The 20096-nt window shown below is 38.8% G+C and overlaps 3 protein-coding genes across 5 annotated transcripts; 1 reads left to right on the top strand and 2 right to left on the bottom strand.

Moving 5' to 3' along the window:
* Positions 1–4397: 4397 nt before the first annotated feature.
* On the bottom strand, positions 4398–5945 carry LOC113767588 (glutamine synthetase cytosolic isozyme-like). 2 transcript variants are annotated; one of them, XR_003468031.1, is made up of 6 exons: positions 5865–5945; positions 5660–5746; positions 5475–5562; positions 5136–5277; positions 4694–5029; positions 4398–4597 (listed from the first exon to the last, which is right to left on the bottom strand). XR_003468031.1 is itself a non-coding variant. In XM_027311735.1 (5 exons), the coding sequence occupies exons 2-5, from the start codon at positions 5706–5708 to the stop codon at positions 4958–4960; spliced, it is 351 nt and encodes a 116-aa protein (XP_027167536.1). In that variant the 5' UTR covers positions 5709–5746; positions 5865–5945; the 3' UTR covers positions 4398–4957. The 2 variants fall into 2 exon arrangements, 1 of the variants encoding a protein (XP_027167536.1); XM_027311735.1 differs by having other exon boundaries at positions 4398–5029.
* Positions 5946–6487: 542 nt separating this feature from the next.
* LOC113767587 (NF-X1-type zinc finger protein NFXL1) lies at positions 6488–10808 on the bottom strand. Of its 2 annotated transcripts, none has more exons than XM_027311733.1 (2): positions 10562–10808; positions 6488–10274 (listed from the first exon to the last, which is right to left on the bottom strand). In XM_027311733.1, the coding sequence occupies exon 2, from the start codon at positions 10169–10171 to the stop codon at positions 6803–6805; it is 3369 nt and encodes a 1122-aa protein (XP_027167534.1). In that variant the 5' UTR covers positions 10172–10274; positions 10562–10808; the 3' UTR covers positions 6488–6802. The 2 variants fall into 2 exon arrangements, with proteins under 2 accessions (XP_027167534.1, XP_027167535.1); XM_027311734.1 differs by having other exon boundaries at positions 6488–10205.
* Positions 10809–17711: 6903 nt separating this feature from the next.
* LOC113769204 lies at positions 17712–19271 on the top strand. Its single transcript, XM_027313670.1, has one exon. It carries the CDS (start codon positions 17712–17714, stop codon positions 19269–19271), a length of 1560 nt encoding a protein of 519 aa, XP_027169471.1.
* Positions 19272–20096: the final 825 nt, after the last annotated feature.

Below are 20096 nucleotides of genomic sequence, written 5' to 3'. Positions count from 1 at the left end.
TTATTATTTTTGGGGATTTTTCTGTTTTAATATAAGCATGGTTGTGTGGCTATCTATGATGATTGGAAATGGTATATAATAATTCTAGAAGATGGAAAAAGTGGACAATTGCAATCAATTTCTGTTTTGGAGGAAATTTCAGAAAATTAGGTTTTGTGAAGGAACATTCTGCCCGAATTTTTAGCTCCTAGTTAGAGGCCGAATTGGCTTTGGATTAAAACATGAAAGTTGTATGGAATGACATTTTAGAGGTGCCTACAAAATTTCAGGTCAATCGGAGTAGCGTAGAGTGAGAAAAGTCGAAATTACTATTGCTGTTCTGGTTTTACCCGAATGTAAGAATTGCGCCTGTAATTGGTTGTTTTGGCTGGGATTTCTTCCGAATTGGTTGTTGAGGCCTTCTGATGAAATTTAACCCTGTTTCTTAGCTTTCAGCTGGTTTTGGAATTTCTGGATTTGGACTTGGATAGCCTGATTTATGATGTTTCCGCTAGAATGCGTTCTGTGAATCTGTTTTTGTGATTCTGGTATAGTATCTTGCATTTTTGACCTGGTTACACTCGAAACTGGGTTGAGTGACGTTCTGCAATATTGTAACCCTATCTCTTAGCTTCGAAACGGTGTATCTTGTACCTTCATCCGACCATCGTAGTACCTTTGGTACCATTACCGCAAAATGACGTCAAAACTGTTTTTCTGGTTTTGAGCTTAACTTTCATTTCCGGACTTTTCCCTAGCTTGACTTGTACTAGTACTACTTGGAGCTTGCTGAATGGCTATTGGATGAACTTGTTGTTGTGTGTGTACCTTTGGGACTGATTTGAAGAAGTAATGAAGCCATGATGGCTGGAAAAGTTAACAAATTCAGGGGAAGTGCTGTCCGAACTTTGAAGGAACTTGTTTGCATTGAGTTTGTGATTTAAGACTTGGATTTGAGCAAGGCAATGATATTTGATGGATGATTTCTGAGCCGTGGAGGTGAGTGACCCTAAACTATTTCCAACGTACTTGTGAAATGTTTCTTGCATTATGTACTCGATTGCATATCATGCGTGCTTGCATGTGAGTTCATGACATGATTTGGCTTCAATGAGTTCTGGGAAAGTCTTGTGCTGGACACCAACGTCTCCACTCTGTTTATGGTTCATGTTCATGTTTATCTGGAGCTCAAAAAGGGGCGCCCTCTCTGTTAATGTTAAATGATCTATTTGAGCGTTGGGTGTTCAAGTGTTATGATTTCACTAGCTCACGAAAGCAAAAGACGTACATTTGATCTCTGATTCATGACATCATTGGAATACATTACTGTGCAATATATTTGATGACTGCTTTTACTGGTTACTCGCTGAGCTTCTAGCTCACCCCAAAAATGTTTTATTCCCCTCCACAGGGCTCAAGGCGAAGGAAGGGCTTGTAGTACTTATTCACGTGACTGGATGGCTTATTTGGAATTGTTTCCACTTCGCTTATGACATGTAATTATTGGAGAATTTGATGTATATTGGAGATTTATATTGTAATATGTGAGTTTTATCTTGTAATCTGTTTGAGGAATGTAGTGAACGACTGAGTCCCGGCGAGAGCTGGGTAGGCGGCCCGCCGAACCCTCTGGTTCGCCTTAGGAGGAGGTGGGGCTGTCACAAGTGTTGTCTATATGCAGCTGAAATAAAAACATTAAAGAATGAATGAGTTCTTAATTCACAAATGCTTTCATGCCAACAATCTCAATATGAGAATTAAAAATGAAACAATAATTTTTCAAGTTTACTGCTAGGCTTATGTCATATTAGATATCTTAATGTTTTACCCTTTTAAGTCTTACTAAACTATTTCATTTAGATATTAAGAATCATGGTTGTAGCTCTTAGGATTATGTACCTATATTTCATAATTCTATTGAACCGAGTCCATATAGAAATAAAAGTCATAGCTAAATAATATTGATATTTGTAAGTTACATGAGTTTGTATAAGTTATATACTTTAACACAAAAACAACCATTATCAGTTATGATACAAAGTAAAAACTCATAATGGAAAAATAAAAGTTATCACACAATGTTATATTAAATATTCTCAGAAAAAAGAGACAGCCTTTTTCTTATTTTTGAGAAGGATATCCCTTCATGCATTACACATTAAAGCAGACAGTAAACTAGAGAATGGATGAAAAAAGAAAGTCTATAAAGTTTGTAAACCATACAAATCTTCATTATTTTTATTGATTTTTGCTCCATTTGAATTCCTTATTTTTTGAAAAACAAGTTTTTTATATACAATTCTACAGTAATATACAAACAAAAACAATTACAAAAACATCACATCCATACAATATATCAAAAACAACTCCAAATATATAAAAAATAAAAAAAAAATTTACACCATTTTCTTCTTCCATCTATCACCACCACTCATACCCACCACCGTCACCATCCCTTCTTTCTCCTCTTTCCTCTACCTCTCTCTTCCTCCTCCTCTCCTCCCTTTCCGTTCCTCTCGCTTTTCTCGCCACACCCCACCGCCTCCTTTCCCTCCCAAATCTAGCCTAGACCAAAGCCTATAATTTGGCCGCGATATCGTGACCCGAGGTCTCGATCTATCCAATGGGGAAGAGGAGGGGTGAGGCATGGCAGGAAAAGAGAGGAGAAGGGAAAGGAAGGAGGGAAGGAAAAAAAAGAAAGAAAGAAGATGGGAGGAGTAAAGAGATGGAGGAGGGGGAAGAAAGAGGGAAGGAGAAAAAGGGAGGGGGAAGAAAGAGGAGGAGGAGAAGGGTAGGGGTGGTGGTGGTGATGGTAATTTTTTAAAAATACTAAGAAAAAAAATTTAAACTTTAAAACTACTCCAAAATATATCTTAAAAATACCTCCAAAAATTTCACGAAAAACATGTACGATAAAAAAATTTTCATATACACTGTTATAATAAAATATTTCAAAATACCCTAAAAAACAGCTAATCCAAATGGAGTCGTATTAGTCGTCCAGAAAAGTTTGTAGAATTTGTTCAATCTTTTTGCTTAGAATTGAAGTTTGATGGTTTAATATATATTTTCCAACTTAATCAATTGCATCTTTTTTTCATAAAGCCATGGCCATAGTTTTGCACTTGATAGTGGATTCCTTTCTTTTTTTAATTTGCTCTAAGAACAATACCATAGGACCAATTCCACTCTAAGCATCCACAGATTCTCTAACATTTGATTTTCTTGCTTACAATGAAATCAATTTTGATTAAGTTCAATATCATATATATAATCAACATTACTCATTATAATCAACATTACTCATTTCCGCAAGTGCATTTTCCTAGTTCCCTTAAATGTGTGTTCATTACCGTGTTTTATATCAATATCACATGAGACCCTACGTATATATTTATTGCCTAAGAAAGTAGAAATCTCTTCATCAACATTTCGAGTGACAGCATGCCTTCAATGTTCTATTGCTTTATTAGCACTTACACAATCATCAGTTGCTCTTATACAAGGCATCGACCACATGACACATGAACCAACATCCCACAGAAAGACAATACAGTCAGCATCAGTAAAGCAACGCTCCATAATGCAGATTCCTACTCGTTGTGCTTACCAATGGGTTGAACAGTGGTGAATGAAGGCAAGATCTGCACTTCTATGCATACTGAGGTCTTGATACCAGTACATATGATTATTTTCTAGATGCCATGAGGCCCACAGCCATGCCTCTGATTTGAATAGCAAAAGCTGGAGAGAGGCAAAGAAATCTTATAAAAGAAAGAACAATCTTATTGGCATACACAAGGATAATGATGCTGATAAATAAGAATGATAAGAGAGTACACTTCATCTAAATGACTCCAGCGGTCAAGAATGCAAATAATCCATAATGCGCAAAAAATGGCTGTAAGCCTCATGGCTTCCACAGAATGGTTGTTTCTGCAACCATAGAAGTAACAACACAAAGATCCATGTTTGAAGCAGGCCTCCTGTCTTTCAAAATAACCAGTGCCACCCTTCTCTGTTTCCCTGCCAACCCTTACAGAGGCTCCACGATTTGCTACACCATGTGACTCAGTTGTATGCACAAGGGTATCAGCAGTTTGAATGACTGCACAATTAATGAAACAAGACAAGACGGTATAGATGAAATAGGTGCTTAAGACAGTAGAGATGAAACAGTAATCCCAGAAACCAAACAATATTTGGAAAATGTAGAACATTAATAAGGAAAGCTTCTGGACGACAACAATCATACACCAGGAATGTAAATCAACCAATCGAAAATAAAGTGGCAAGAAGGTGGCCATGTCTATAATTACTGTTTTGTTTTGCAACTAGAAGGTAATTATCTAAGTAACCAGTCACAGCTGCAAATCAACACTGTGATAGAATCAAAAGTGAAGAAGTTTTTACCCATGAGAAGGTGTTAATGTCTGCTGTTTCATGCTTCCCAGTAAGACGATGTTCATTGTCCTCTCCATAAGCACAATATGATCCTTGTGCCTAAATTTAAGCTTTTCAATAGCCTTCCTTGTAACATTGAATCCTCCATTGCTTCTCACTGACTTGGTGCTGATAGCAACGTCAATAATGTTTTACCTACAGGCTAGTATTGCATCTTAAAGAAGATATGCAACTTATAAAATGAGTTTAACCGTCTTGCAATAAATATCCAGGGAATAACTGACAAAAGAAAAGGAGTTCAAAATTCAACCTGTGATTAGTATGAGCAACAGTCCAATCATCCTACCAAATTTAAAAAAAAAAAAAAATTATGTTCCCAACTGAGAATGGATAAGTGGTCCAAAACAAGCAGCTCTATGATATAACATCATGGCTACAATAATCTGACAAGATGCTAAAACTGGTGAAAAGGCAGATCTATAGAGCGCATGATTCTATCCAGAATAGGTTTTGGATCAAATGAGAGGATCACTCCAGCAATTTCAGTTATCCTCTGTCAACTGGGAAAAAGACTCTAGAATGTAGCGAGCCATCCAAAGCTCATCGCCAGCAGCGATGCTGACAGCAGACCAACTTGGAATTCCCACTATGCAAAAAGAAGAGTTTTATACTTTTCAGCCACAAGCATGATTAACATTTTCTAGTTTCAAATCATGAAAAGCAGGTAATTCTTTCACAAGCTAGCCCACTACCAGGAAAAAAAAATTGTGAATCCATGAGATATACTGGCCTGGTATAACTTCTCCATTGATACCACTTATGTTAATGCCAGCATAGAGACGAGCTTTATAATGTGAGTCAACAATGTCACGATAAGCCTTGTCAGCTCCAGCCCTGCAATAATATGGTCCCTGTGAGTTATAGATGAGATAAATTACCAAATCAACAACTCTGTATAGAAGATACCTCAAATTCAAGCAAAAAGCCAGTAACAGGTAAAATATGACTTGAACGATTGTATATAGGAAGCCAATAATGAATAACAACAACCAAGCAACTTAATGGACATCAAATGAACAAAGACACAGCACCTGCGGTCCAGGATACCCTCCGACTGGCCATCCAATAGGCCATTTAACTTCCTTCTGCAGCAAGGTGTACTCTTGCTCGATTCCATGCCTGCATTATTTCATTTGATTAACTTACATGTCTGAACAAAACAATATAAAAAAAATTCTTTTCTAGATCAGTAAAAGTAAAAAGAGTCAGAACATACCAAGGTTCCTCGGCAACAACTTCAGAACTGCTAAATATCTTTGCAGCATTTTGCTTCTCGTTTGTTAGAATAGGTTCCCCAGCAGGACTGTAAGCATCACATATAACTTAGTCATCACGATAAAAAAATTACATTGAAACTTAAAGCAGAATAAGATCGACTAGTCTTAAATTGAGCAACTAGTACTAGATAAAAAGGCCCTCACAAAAATGTTATTGCCCCTCCTGAATGGATCGTTAAATATTGCCTGAGGACTATATTTTGGCACCAAATTAAAAAAAAAAAAAAAAAGAAACGTATTAGTAAGTCTCTTGCAAATAAAATAAAAAAATAAAAGCGAAAATAAAAAGGACAACAAAAAAGTACTGAAGTATTAAAACAACACAGTTAAAAGAAACAACATATTATAAGACCACTTCCCTATCTTCACCAGGGGTTTGACCAGTGCTTGACCAATCATAGTTCCACATGGGAAGCTTAGCAGGATCATTAACTGGTCCAGCTAGAGTCTGATTGACAGAAACAATAAATCAACAACAACATCAGAAGAAGATCAAAAATTACACCCAAAAAGCTTGACTAAACTAATCATTGTTAATCAATACAGGAATTACACTGGCTTTGCTTCTGACGTACATATTAGATCCACCTATCCTGGGGCTCAATAGTCAAACACCATACAGACATCAAAAGAAAGAGAAACACTCAGTGGGGAAAAAAAAAAAAAGAAACAAACAAGTGGGGCAAGACATTACACAAGGAATACTTGCAAGGTTCCTCAAAGAGCAGGAGGGGAAAGCAGATGTCTGTAACAATCTGCAAAGCATGTTTAAACGTGAAAATATTTGACAACTAAGTCATTCATTTAGAATGCACTTCTATGAGCATTCCCACAAGCAGCATTCCACCAAAGCAGATGCTTCCTTCTGTGATTTTTACATTCCCATTTTTTCTGGGCATTCTTAAGAAGGAGGAGAAAGGGATTATACATATATAGGTTGTGTATTAAACAAGCAAAATAAAACACAACCACCAAAATTGCATTTCAAAACAAAACAAATGAAAAAAAGAATATACAGGAGCGACTATATGACTCTTGCTGCTCTCTGAATGCTTGAAGAGTTGATGAATTAAAGGTCTTTCTCAATCGTATGCCTTCTCCCAATCGTCCACTACATCAGAGATCTCATTGAGCCCTGCTCCTTGTGGTTGTCCAGGCAGAACTGAACTACTTGAACTCGGCTTAACACTGGAAACTAGAGGAGTTCCTGGCTTGTTCCTAGAATCGTCATTCCTGCCAGATGATGTAGACGAACTATTTTCAGAACCTAGAACACTCCATCTGTTTGTGGCAGATATCGGAACTTCATTTCCTTTCCGAATGGATGAGTGCACATCAACAGAATTATCTGACCAGTCCTCAGCACCCCATGAACTCTCCCTCCCATCAGGTTCCTGCATTACAGCTTTCTTCCAAGGATTCGTCTTGAGAGCTGTAACTGCACCACCATCCTTGGATGGTCCCGTCGCTCCCCAAGCATTGGCTGCAGCTGCAGCTGCTACGGCTGCAGCTGATGCTCCACCATGGTGAGGAACTACAACAGCACCATAATACAATGAACCTTGATCCAATCTCCTCATGGCAGTTGCTGCTCGGGCAGGATCACTAAAAACAGCCAAAGCATTCTTGTCATTCAGCCAGACCAGCTCACATTCACCACCAAACCTCAGAACCAATGCGCTAATGTCGGCATCCCTAGGCAAATCAAATAGAGCAACAACAAGCCTGGGATCCATGTCTACCAGAGGATCGAAAACTGGTGGCTGCAACATGTTACTGGCAAGACAGCCCTTCAGACCAAGTATGCGAGCGGGAGCTTTGGACTTTGGTGTGACATGAAGAACAATGAATCTTTTTGGCTCCCAACCAGCAGCATTTACTGAAAGTTTCCATCTTTCGGCTATTAACCTGACAATGTCTCTCTTTTCCTTTGACATTGGGCAAAAGACATGAACTTTGACAGCATTAATTCCACCTCTGCCCCTTCCTAGAACCAGATATTTGCATCTCTCTTCCACAGACAGCACCCATTTAGGTTCCCTACGTAGTAGATCACTGAGCACTTCAGAAACAACAGCATTCTCACCAAAGTGAAGTGCATCCAAGTTTGGAGTTGTAACACCAAAAGCATCAGCAAGCACCTTTTTTCTTTCAGTCTTTGCACATTCATCATCGCACATCAGTTTCCTCTGACCAAGTGGCACCTTTACATTACCTTCAACAGGTTGAAGAGGCGCCGGCAACTTCTGGACTATAGAAGCTTCTAAAACTGTATCGCTGCTATACCCACCACCGCTGCCTCCAGCATCACAAGGAACAGTAGCATTTATTCGCCCACAAGAACATGTAATTGAAACAGGAAACTCACATCTTACATCAGGACAGGAACCAGATGGGTGACAAAGAGCAGTACATGTATGCCGGCAATCCCTCCTCGGAGCACCACAGGGCTGCCCACAAGAAGCTCTTGAGCCAATACTAGTTCCAGTAGGAGTATCACAAGGTGAAGGATGACAAGTTCGAGCACATGCATGCAAACCACACTGCCTCGTCTTACCACAAAGTTTGTTACATCGTATATCCTTTGAACCACAAGGAATGTTCCTCAGGACCACATGTCCACCAATGCACTCTTTTGCTATAGGTATCGTGCAGGGTGGACAATCTCCAAGGTGGCAGCTGTGAGTGGATGGATGGCCACAAGGCTGAGGAACTGAGCAGGGATACTGACAAGAAGGAGGAGGTGTACCACAAGGCAGTGGAGGAGGAATTGATGTCCTTCCACAAGCGCAAGTCAAGTCGGTGAAAATTGTATCTAGGCAGGGAGGACAATGGCCACTGTGACAGAATGAGTGGCAGGAATGCTGCCTGCACCTTAACTTCTTACCACATGGCATTGAGCACAAGTGTGGATCCCAATCACCAGAAAAGGATTTGTTTGGATTTGACAAAGGACAGCACCTCTCGCTGCATCGGTGCCTCCCACAATTTTTCTTCTGCCCACAAGGTCTGTCACAAGTAAAATTTTCATTTTCTGCTGTTGTTCTGTAGCACTCCACAGTCCGAGAAGTCGAACCACAGCGGCATTTTTGAGTAACCAAAACAGGACAAGGTGCACAAACTCCAGTATGACACATCTCTTTACAATGATGAACCCCACAGGGCAGGCTTTTACCACAGGTTTGTGAACATGTTGAAATTGGGTCCAGACAACTCTCTCGATCTTCTTTTAACCTCATTTTACCACAGCAGCATGTTTTAATTTTACTTGGCAACAAGTCACATTCTCCACACGGTCCAGGATGGCATATATCATCACAAAAATGATTCCTGCAGCCCAATTTCTTCTCACAGATAGAACTACAAGAAAAGACACCATCGTCTGCTCTAATTTCTCCTTTCACAACCATGTCTCCACAGAGCACAACCTCAATCTTCTTCTTGCAGAAACACGAGGCATTAACCAGCACGTCACATGGATCACAAGGACCAACATGGCAAGTCCGCTCACAACGATGACGCCCACAATCAAGAAGCTTATCACACCGCTGTCCACATGTAAGAACAGACTTTCGATCAGAGCATCTTGTAGTGATTACTTGCTTCCCACAGGGGCACCTTCTTGACGGAGCAAAAGCTTTACAAGGAGGACAAGGACCAGGATGACATTGCAGGACACATAGATGAGGACAAAGATCCTCCTTCGCCATACCTGAACCAGGAACTTCCTTCTCAAGTGCCTTGCCACAAGGCTCTCCACAAGAATGGGGAGTCAAATACAAATCAGGAGGAGGATCCTGCCTTTTCCCACAAAAACAAACATACCGAATCTCCTTCGAGGACATGAGCTGTACAGCTTGACAACCAGGGCACCTCCAGTTAAACCCCTGACTCTTCTCTGCTGACAAGTCGACTGAAGTAGGAGCCCTTGCCCATTTCTTAATACATGCTAAGTGAAAAATAGAATAACAGCTAGAACATGACCAGATTGGTGCAGACCTCCTTACCATATCATAACAAATCATGCACTCCACAGAACCTTTCATCAACTTATCCTGAATTTCTTGGACAAGTAAAGGTAAGTTCAGATCCTTCGACCCTTTTACCTCTCTACTATAATCCCTCTGCTTCTCTTTATCCCGCTCCCTCCTTTGATTCGAATGCTGACGCATAATGCCTCTGGCTCCTGAAGTGTTCCTGGTCCTGTTAGCAGGTGGAACTGACCTGCCATTCTGGTCCCCATTGTTTCCATTTCTAATCACATCATCAGCGGCCACCGCAGGGCTGTAATTGGTAGGAGGTATAGCGGCAGTAGTGGGAGTGGGAGCAGCGGTGGTGGCAATGGGAGCCGGACCACGCAGGACCCACTCACGTCGAGCACCTTGAACAGGATTAGTAGTTCTATTCCTTGACCGATTATCTCTTCTGTTGCGCTGTACTGGAAAGCTCATATTCTGATTTGAAGATGTGAAATTCCTAATATCCCTAATTGCCAGACAGTCGAAATTTTAACCACAAGAATCAACCCAACACAACCTTCAACCGCTAATTAATCTGTAGAAAGTAAAACAGAAATCCAACTTTAAAAGAAACAGAACAAGTGACCATTCTGAGAAAGGCGTTCTATGAACAAAACAGTTAATTCAATTCTACAACTAAATTGACAAGAGAAACAAGAAAGGCACAAACTTAATGGCTTATCTTACACTATTAAACGATCAGAAACCGAAAAACCAGACAGAAAGATCCGAAATCAAGCATCACATGTAAATCTCCACATAAAAATGAAAAGTACACAGCATTCGATCGTTGAAAATGCTGAAGCAGGAACAGATAAGTACCTGACGAAGAACGGTCGACGATAATTCAGGCAAAAAATGGAACCCCAAAAAATGTTACTTCAGATTATTCGTTAAGTATAAATCAGACCCAAGTAGGTTCTTGTGATTTTTTCTTTTTATTGTGCCACAATGTTCTCTCTTTGACAGAGAGGAAGGAGAATCGAAGGGAGAGGGATGCAGGACTGGGAGGATTTATAGGGGGAAGAGGGAGGGGAAAATCAAGAAAATCTGGCTTGGAGGCCAAGGCGGTAAGATTGGACAGTTGCCAGAAGTTTGAGGTGGCAAATGGTAATATAAGCAATTTGTGTGAGTCGGTCAATGAACCGTAGGATTAGGCTACTGATCTCGTTGTGTACGGTATGCGTGGGGCTCAAACTATACCTTTATCATTTTCAATGTCAAAGTGTATATTATATTAACGTATAAACGTGTAATCTTTGGGAAAAGTTGGTTCAAAAACCATCGTATGCTATGACTGAAAACCACCGAGTTTGAACATTTAGATAATATCAAAATGTATATCAAAGTATATTCTTATCCTCGTACTATATAAGAATGAGTTGTGATTTTGAATTTCAACCGCATAGATAGGGGCATTTTGGGAATGTGAAATGATGTGCAGTTTTTATAAACATTTTGGTACAATTGATAGCAGCATATTTTTGGATATGTTTACGGAAATGTCCTCATATTTGTACATTTAAAACTTTTATTTATAGAGATATTTGGGTAATTTTGAAATATGGAATTATTTTACAAACTTTTTGCATTTAGTACAACTCATATAAGTTTATATGTTGGTATAATTACTGAAATGATGTTATAAATGTAGACACCAAAATTTTTCCATTTTTATTTTCTTCATTTTATTCCTATTTTTGTTCATTTTAGTTAAATTTTTATTTATTTTTATTTATTCTGTTTCATTTCTATTTCTTGAGAAAAATCTTTTTTTAGAAAAATCGAGAAAAGAAAAGAAAAAAAGAAAACAAAAGAGAAAAATTGCAGTTTAAGCAAAAAAAAAAAACCGAGGAGTTGCACACGCGCGTTCATGTCTTCGTACCAGAAGCCATGAACGGAGGGCATGGTACCAAGTTTTTGCAGCAAGCATTTGGAGCCACTCATTTTTGCATTTTGCTATCTTTCAACTAGAGGGAGCTGCCCGTTCCTGGTGGAATGTCATTCGAATGAAATGGGAAAGAGAACAAATCCCGAGGATGTGGGCGAACTTTACGAGAGAATTTAACGTCAAGTTTTTCCCTCCTCTAATCCAAGAAAAGAAGGAAGATGAATTCATTCGGCTTCGCCAGGGAACTCAAACCGTAGCCGAGTATGAGAGTCAATTCACTTGGTTGTCTAAGTTTGCGCCCGAACTGATCGTAACCGAACAAAGACGGATAAGGCGTTTTATTCAGGGACTAAATGTTGAGATTCAAAAGGATTTGGCGGTAGCTCAACTTAATACCTTTAGTGATGCTGTGGAGAAAGCCCAGCGGGTTGAAAATGCAAGGCTACAAGTTAGAAATTTTCAAACCAAGAAAAGGGGCTTTCCTGAGAGCAGCTCAGAACAAGCGGATAATAGTACAACCCCTAAAGTTCAAAAGGGAAACGGGGAAGTACGGCTACCGGGGGTGACAGGTGGTGTTCCACAGGGGGGATCAGTTTCTGCTACTCGTGGTCCCTGTGAATATTGCGGAGGGTCAAATCATACGGAAGCAAATTGCTGGAAGAAAGAAGGGAAATGCTTGCGCCGTGGAAGCGCCGAACATCGGATTGCTAACTGTCCAGCTTGCCTGCGCGAGCGGAGAAGGACTCTGCCACCAACCAAGACCAATTCTCAGCAACCAGCCAAGATCGACCCTGGACAGACGAAAGGAGAAGGGACTGGATCGAAAGCACCAGCTCGGGTATATTCTCTAGAGCAGCATCAGGTCCCTGACTCGTCTGAGGACGTAGAAGGTACGATCCGTTGGGTACCTTAGGTTTTGATAGATTCTGTTAATAAGAAAAATTTTGAGGACGAAATTTCTTTAAGAGGGAGAGAGTGTGAGGACCCGTAATTTTCTTAATTTCTAGGTTTTATTTTCTTTGCATTGCACGTTTTTTCACATTTTCTTTATTCGAAAAACTTTAAAACATAATTTTATTAGTAAATATAGTTTTTAAATGATTTTTCTAGTATCGGTTAGTTTTTGAGAAATTAAGAGCGTATATCGGATGTGGGACCCGCTAGTGCGGTAAGTTTGATAAAATTCGGTCAATTAGGTTAAGTTGTGTATACCGGGTTTAATTTATCGGGTGCTAAGAGATAATTAGAGGTTACCCAAGTGGATTGGTGTGAGAGGGAACAAAGTGATAGCTATGCATTTAATGAAGTGACAAGTGTCACTTAGAGATTGGTTGTAATTTATGACTATTATTCACCTTTTACCATTTGACCAAATAAATCAAAAAAATTACCAAAAATTTACCATTTTCTTCTTCTTCTTGGCCGGCCATCTCAAGCAAAAAGAAAGGGAAAAGCTCTTCAAATACTTGCTTCTATCTTGCTCAAATTCAACAAATCAACCATTTGATCTTGCATTTGTTCCATAAAACCCCTTCACTTAGTGATTGTGAGGTGTTTAGTGGAGTTGTTTGGAAGGCTAAGGTGATTAGTTGCTCTCTCTCTTGTATTACTAAGGTGAGTAGTGAAGGACCCCTCTCCTCCATCTAATGATGTTTAATTCATGATTTGTGGTAGTTTAAGATATAATTTTATGGATTATATCTTGATTTTGGTTGAATTGGTGAAGTTTTATAATTATTGGGGAATTTTCTGTTTTCATATGATTATTATTATGTGGTCATGTATGATGATTGGAAATGATATTTAAGGAAGCTAGAAGGTGGAAAAAGTGGTTAATTGTAGGAAATTTCTGTTTTGGAAGAAAGTTGGAAAGTTAGGGTTTCATTATTTCACATTCTGCCCGGCACAGTACCTCATAGTTAGAGGCCTAATTGGCCTTGGGTTAAAATATAAAAGTTATAGGGAATGATATTTTAGAGATGCCTGCAAAATTTCAGGTCAATCGGAGCAACGTAACTTATGAAAAGACTGAATTACCCATGCTGCCCTGGTTTCACCCGCATTTGATAATTGCGTCTGTAATTGGTTATTTTGGTTGGGAATACTTCGGAATTGGTTGTTGAGGTCTTCTGATGAATTGTATCCATGTATCTTATCTTTCGGATGGCTTTGGAATTACTTGATTTGGACTTAGGTAGCCTGACTTATGATGTTTGAACCAGAATGCGGTTTGTGAACCTGTTTTTGCGGTTCTGGTTTAATATCTTGCATTTTTTACCTGGTTACACTCGAAACTGGACAGAGTAGTCTTCTTCAACATTGTAGCCCTATCTCTTAGCTTCGAAATAGTGTATCTTGCACCTCTATCCGATAATGGTAGTGCCAATGGTGTGAAAACCGCAAAATGATGTCAAAAACTGTTTTTATGGTTTAGAGCTTAAGTCCATTTCCGGATTTCCCTGGTTTACTCTAGTGCTTATACATTCTTATGGAGCCCTATTTTGGTGGTATTTGGAATTGGTTTATGACTTGTAATCGAGTCTTATTGTGCTTATTTGAATATTTTAGGGCTTGACTTTCATTTTCGGTCATTTTCCTAGCTATTTTCCTAGCTATTTTGTACTTGAATGACTTTAAGCCTAGTGAACGGCTTTTGGAAATGAGATTATTTTTGTATGAGATGTTGGGACTGATTTGAGGAAATAATGAAGCCATTAATGGCTGGAAAATAGGTAAACACAAGGGATATGCTGCCGAAATGTTACTTCAAGGCTAGTTGGATTTACTTGTGACTTGAGCGAAGGGTTTTAGGGTTGTTCATGTCTTTGATACCAACCGCCACCTTTTACTCCAAAATTACATTGTTATTTCTTTGCACTGGTAGCTAATTTGATCAGGCACACGACTTATAGTTGAGTCTTATTTATGCATTTCGTGTACTGGATTCGTGAAACTGGGAACCATAATTGTTTCACCTTGATTATTTTAGGGTTTCTTGGTGATTAAAGCTCTCTTTTGGGCAAAAAATTTTGAGGTATCTGTACTGAAACCGGTGAGTGTACCACTCCCCTCACTTGTTGTTGTTTAACTCGGTTTCTGTACATGCAATCTGTGATATGAACGACTGAACTATCTGTTTATTCTGTTTGAGACGAGGGTGTACTTTATCACACTCGTTCTCTTGTCTGTTCATATGCCAATTTTGAGTGCGTTTTTGAATCTGCTATCTGTATCTAGTATCTGTATCTGTATCTGTTCTGACGTCGTTTGAAAGCTTGTATCCAACGACCTTTCTGTGACCTCTGAGCTCAACCCCTGTGGCTAGTTACTCAAGTCGGGCCGGCAAGGGCCTGGTCGATTAGATAACGAACCACGGTAGTCTGTTTTGGGATCTTTGGGTACTGAGACCCTTGATTCCGGTATACTCAAGTATTACCATTTCTGAACTGATTGGATTTCGGGCCCGGTAGGGGTATGTGAGGTGGAAGGAATCGGAGAAAGTGGAGTCTACAGTATTGGTTACTCCTTTAGCGTTGACGGAGTGTCAACTATTATTTCGATCAAGTTTCGGTGAAGCAAATAGGAATTTGGCTCCTGAGAGCCACCTGTATCCTTCCTATTTGAATCATTGGTTCTAATTACTTTACCTTACCTCTGGCATGTGTACCTGATTTGTTAAATGTGAAATGCCATGATTTTACTGCTATATGTCTGGTACCTCATTGAGAGCAAGCTCACCCCTTTCTGTTACCTTTGTTTTTCCTTACAGGGTTCCATGTTTTGAAACCAAGATTTTTGGAAGAAAAGAGTTGAGCCAGTTGTAGGACTTCTTTTGTTTATGCTCTTCTGTAACTGAAACCCTAATTGTCTTTTGTATAGTGTGAATACTCTGGCTCGTATTTTGGTTCATTGGTTCAAGACTCCGATGTAAATCTATGTATAAGCGTTTAATTGACGTCTCGTACTTCCGTATGGTTTGGTAAGCTCTGTTTAACCTTGGGTGGTCTCCAATTGTACGTTTTCGTTGAGTTCTCGCGCGTCCTATCTAGGGTTTGAGTGATTTGACTCCGTAGTCCTGGCGAGAGCTGGGCAGGCGGTCCGCTGAACCCTTTAGTTCGCCTTAGGGTGAGGTGGGGCTGTCACATTATGAAATAGACGTCTTGAGTTCCCAAAGAAGTTTTACTCATGTTTGTTTGTCCAATGCAACAAATTCGGTGCCCACATTACTGATTGCTTTTAGGAGAGGCAAAAGTGCAAAAATTATCCTCAATAAGTTCTACGAGCCAACTCTTAATTTCAATTTATTAGTTCTCAATGGATTTCCATCAACATGAGCCTATAAATTTATTTCTTTCTAAAAATCCTACTTTTGGATCATGTTATGTTTTGTTTTCCTATTGATCAGAACAATTATAAATTCTATGCTCCAATCCACATCATACTTGACGGATTGCTTGATAAGGCCAAAAATATACACTACAACAAAAATAGTCTTTCCTGACATTCCTATAAGGACACTTTCTGGTTTGTGTTATTATAGTAATCCTATCATGACACTTATTAATCAACTCAATAATATGTACTATAAATTTTTTTATTTTATCTGATATAAAAATAATAATGTGCCTTTAGACTACCTATCATGACACTCGAAAAAATGTGAGATGACAAAAAAAAGACACAAAACGATGTCGTTTTATTTTGCCAAAACTTGGTGAAAATTTGCCAAAACATTTTGCCGGCAAAATCCAAAACACTTTGGTGAAATACTTGGTGAAACACTTGGTGAAATACTTTGAAGTTTCATTCTGCCGGCAAACAAGCTATATGTGTCGACCAAAATTTTCTTCTTGTCATCTCTCTCACCTCTCCGCAAACAAGCTATATCTTGGCCAAAAGAAAGTTGTAGGAATCCAAGCACCTTGAAAACCATCTTCATCTTTTCTAACATCAACTGTTGTCCCTCGGCTAAGACATCTGGAAGGGCAGGCAAGGAGTAAAAGTTAGAAGATTGGAGTTCTACATTGGGAAAGCGGGAAGATACTTCAGGCATATGTTGTTCCAAAAGAAAGTGGTAAACACAATGAACCTGTTGCCCATAACCTGTTCGATAAAATGTCAACCCCCCTCCCCCCCGTTTTTCATTATTTTCTCTGAATCTCTTTTAATGTTAATCTATGAAACTTAGTTATAATTGAAGTTCTCTTTAAGCAACAATCTTCATATTTTTCTTCATTCTTGATTTTGTGCAGCAACATTTATCCAAATGTGAAAAGAACCCCTTACTATGTTCTTGTGATATATTTTTCTTTCAAGTTTTAGTTGGCTTAAATTTAGTCGGCTAGTGTAGAGGTTTCTTGGTTTCCTTGTTTCTTTGGATCTAATGCTAAGCAACATTATTGGTTTCTGTTTCTATGCACATTGATACAGCTAGTAGATATTAAATAATCTGTCACACTGATACAGCCAAGCAAGACAGCAAGCTGAGAGCGAAGCGAGGTTGATGGCTGAAATCTAACCCCATTGGTCATCTAACTTCAATAAATTAATCAATCAAAACCTTCTTAACAGTCACCGTGCATTTGTCCCTATCAACCTAATTCAAGCTTCTTTGAGTTACAATTATGTCAATGTGTATACTTTCATGCATCAAACTCCCATAACTTGGAAACTAGTCCATTAAGACATGACTGTGACAGATGTATGTATACTTTGATGGAAATTTAGTAAGAGTCTTGAAATTCAGCTTTAGTCTTCACGGTCATATGTTTGTTTAACCTTTGACATTTCAGATTGAACTTAGGAATTTTGCGAAGACGCAAACGCAGGCGTTGGTATGAAGAGCTTTGTCCTGTTATTAGGTAAATAAAATTTCTATTCGCTTGCTTGCAATTTCTGTTTTGACAGATTGTTGAGAAATTGTGCATTTTGTTGATTTCCTTTATTCGCTGGGCTGCTTGATTTAGGAGTCTGTAAATTCTTGAACTTGCAATTAGAGACTGCTTGATTTAGTACTAATGTGTAGTTGTTATTTTCATGCTGTTGGAAGCTTATTGGAGAACATTTATTTATATTAAAAGTATGGATAAAAGTTGGATGGATTTTCCAAGAACAAGTGAAAAGTATGAGGCAGGACTTCAAATGTTTCTAAACTATGCATTTTCTAGATCAAGTTGTGACGGAATGATTTTGTGTCCTTGCAAAGATTGCGGCATAGGTGTTTGTGTGACTAAAATAGAAGCATATGATCATTTGAAAGTGGTAGGCTTTATCAAGGGTTATAATAATTGGATAGCACATGGAGAACTTTCAAACTACAATGAAGCCACATCTAATTCTGAAAATACATCAATTGGGGTTTCAAATGGGACTAATGACATGCAAGACTTGGTCCATGATGTGTTTGGGATGCCACATGGAACAAATGAATTGAATAGAGAAGGGGACTTTCCTATTTCAGAGGCTGAAAAATTTTACAAATTGATTGATGATTCTCAACAGGATTTGTACAGTGGTTGCAAAAATTTCTCAAAGTTGTCTTTCATTATTCGTTTGCTTCACCTAAAATACCTTGGTAAGATGAGTAACAAGATTTTTAATATGTTTGTTGAGCTGCTAAGAGAAGCATTTCCGGAGGCCATGACTAATTTGCCTTCTTCTTACTATGAGGCTGAGAAATTGATGAATACATTGGGGTTGGGTTATGAAAAGATCGATGCATGTCCTAATGATTGTTCTCTTTATTGGGGTAGTGCTGAAAAAAGAGCTTCATGCGAAACATGTAACGAGCTTAGGTGGGTTGTTTCAGAAAATAATCCAACTGGTGAAAAAAGAAAAATTCCTCAAAAAGTGTTGTGGCATTTTCCCTTAAAAGCTAGATTACAAAGACTATTTATGTCTTCTAAAATTGCATCTCAAATAAGATGGCATGAGGAAAAACGTACAAAATATGGTTGTATGAGACATCCAGCTGATTCTCCAACTTGGCAAACTTTTGACCATCTATATCGAGAATTTGCTAAGGATTGTCGAAATGTTAGATTGGGGTTGGCATCTGACGGGTTTAATCCATTCAACAACATGAGTTCTACACACAGTACTTGGCCTGTGGTTTTAATACCATATAACTTACCTCCGTGGATGTGTATGAAGCAACCGTACTTCATGTTGTCCTTGTTAATACCCGGACCATCCTCTCTTGGAAATAATATTGATATTTATCTACAGCCTCTAGTTAAAGAACTGACCGAATTGTGGGATTTTGGCATTCAAACTTATGATGCATCCCAAAAAGAAAATTTTCAATTGCATGCAGCTCTGTTGTGGACCATTAGTAATTTCCCTGGATATGCAATGTTATCTGGGTGGAGCACTAAAGGTGAATATGCTTGTCCTGTTTGTCACAAGTTCACTCATGCACGACGGTTGACTCATAGTTTCAAATATTGCTATATGGGTCATCGTAGATTCTTAGATAGTAAGCATAAATTTAGAAAGCAAGCCCAATTCTTTGGTGGCACCGAAGAATATGGAAAGCGACCACCTTTGCAAACTGGGGATATGATTGTGAGTGAATTGGGAGACTTGCAAATTAAATTTGGAAAACATCTGAAAGGTAATCCGAAGCTGCCTTTTAAATGAAAAAAGAGGAGTATTTTCTTTGACTTGCCATATTGGAAAGATAATGTCTTAAGACATAATCTTGACTTCATGCACATTGAGAAGAATGTTTGTGTGACAGCCCCACCTTTCCCTAAGGCGAACCAAAGGGTTCGGTGGACCGCCTGCCCAACTCTCGCCAGAACTACGGAGTCGAATCTCACAAACCCTATATTACGCGCGATACGATCCAAAGAAAAACAAATAATCGGAGACTACTAAGGTGAGAACATGCTTACCAAACCATAAAATCTTAATAGCTCAAATGAATACACTTAATAGGTTAAACACTTATACATATATTTACACCGAAATCTTTAACAAATTAACTAAACTAAAGTACAAACCAAAGTATTCATACAATTAAAAATACAATTCGGGTTTCGGTTACAAAAGAGTTTAACAAAATAATATTTACACTAGCTCGACCCTTTCTTCCAAAATCAAGGATTCAAAGTTTCTCCTGAAAGGAAAACAAAGATAACAGGAAGGGGGTGAGCTTACGATCAATGAGGTACCAAACTAATAACAGGCAAATCTTGGCATTTCACGTTTAACCAATCAAGTATACAAGCCAAATATAAAGTAAAGCAGTTAGGCACCATGATTCAAATAGGAAGGATACAGGTGGCTCTCAAGAGCCAGATTTTCATGGCAGAACTTGATACAAACCCGTTGATTCTTCATCAACATATATAGAACCAACATGTCCGTAGACCCCACTTTACACCAAATTTCATCCACCAAACATACCCCTTATCGGGCCCGAACACCTCAACAGAAACAGAAGCGGTAATACTCGAGTAT

The sequence above is a fragment of the Coffea eugenioides genome, chromosome 4 (genome assembly GCF_003713205.1).
Source record: "Coffea eugenioides isolate CCC68of chromosome 4, Ceug_1.0, whole genome shotgun sequence".
NCBI lineage: Eukaryota > Viridiplantae > Streptophyta > Magnoliopsida > Gentianales > Rubiaceae > Coffea > Coffea eugenioides.
This window is presented reverse-complemented; position numbering and strand designations above follow the sequence as displayed.

Coding starts and splice junctions, on each gene's coding strand:
- LOC113767587 (XM_027311733.1), bottom strand. CDS start 10,171: ATGAGCTTTCCAGTACAGCGCAACAGAAGAGATAATCGGTCAAGGAAT.
- LOC113767588 (XM_027311735.1), bottom strand. CDS start 5,708: ATGCTGCAAAGATATTTAGCAGTTCTGAAGTTGTTGCCGAGGAACCTT. Junction 5,278..5,474: donor GAGGGTATCCTGGACCGCAG/GTGCTGTGTCTT, acceptor ATATTATTGCAG/GGCTGGAGCTGACAAGGCTT. Junction 5,030..5,135: donor TTCACAATTTTTTTTTCCTG/GTAGTGGGCTAG, acceptor CTTTTTGCATAG/TGGGAATTCCAAGTTGGTCT.
- LOC113769204 (XM_027313670.1), top strand. CDS start 17,712: ATGGATAAAAGTTGGATGGATTTTCCAAGAACAAGTGAAAAGTATGAG.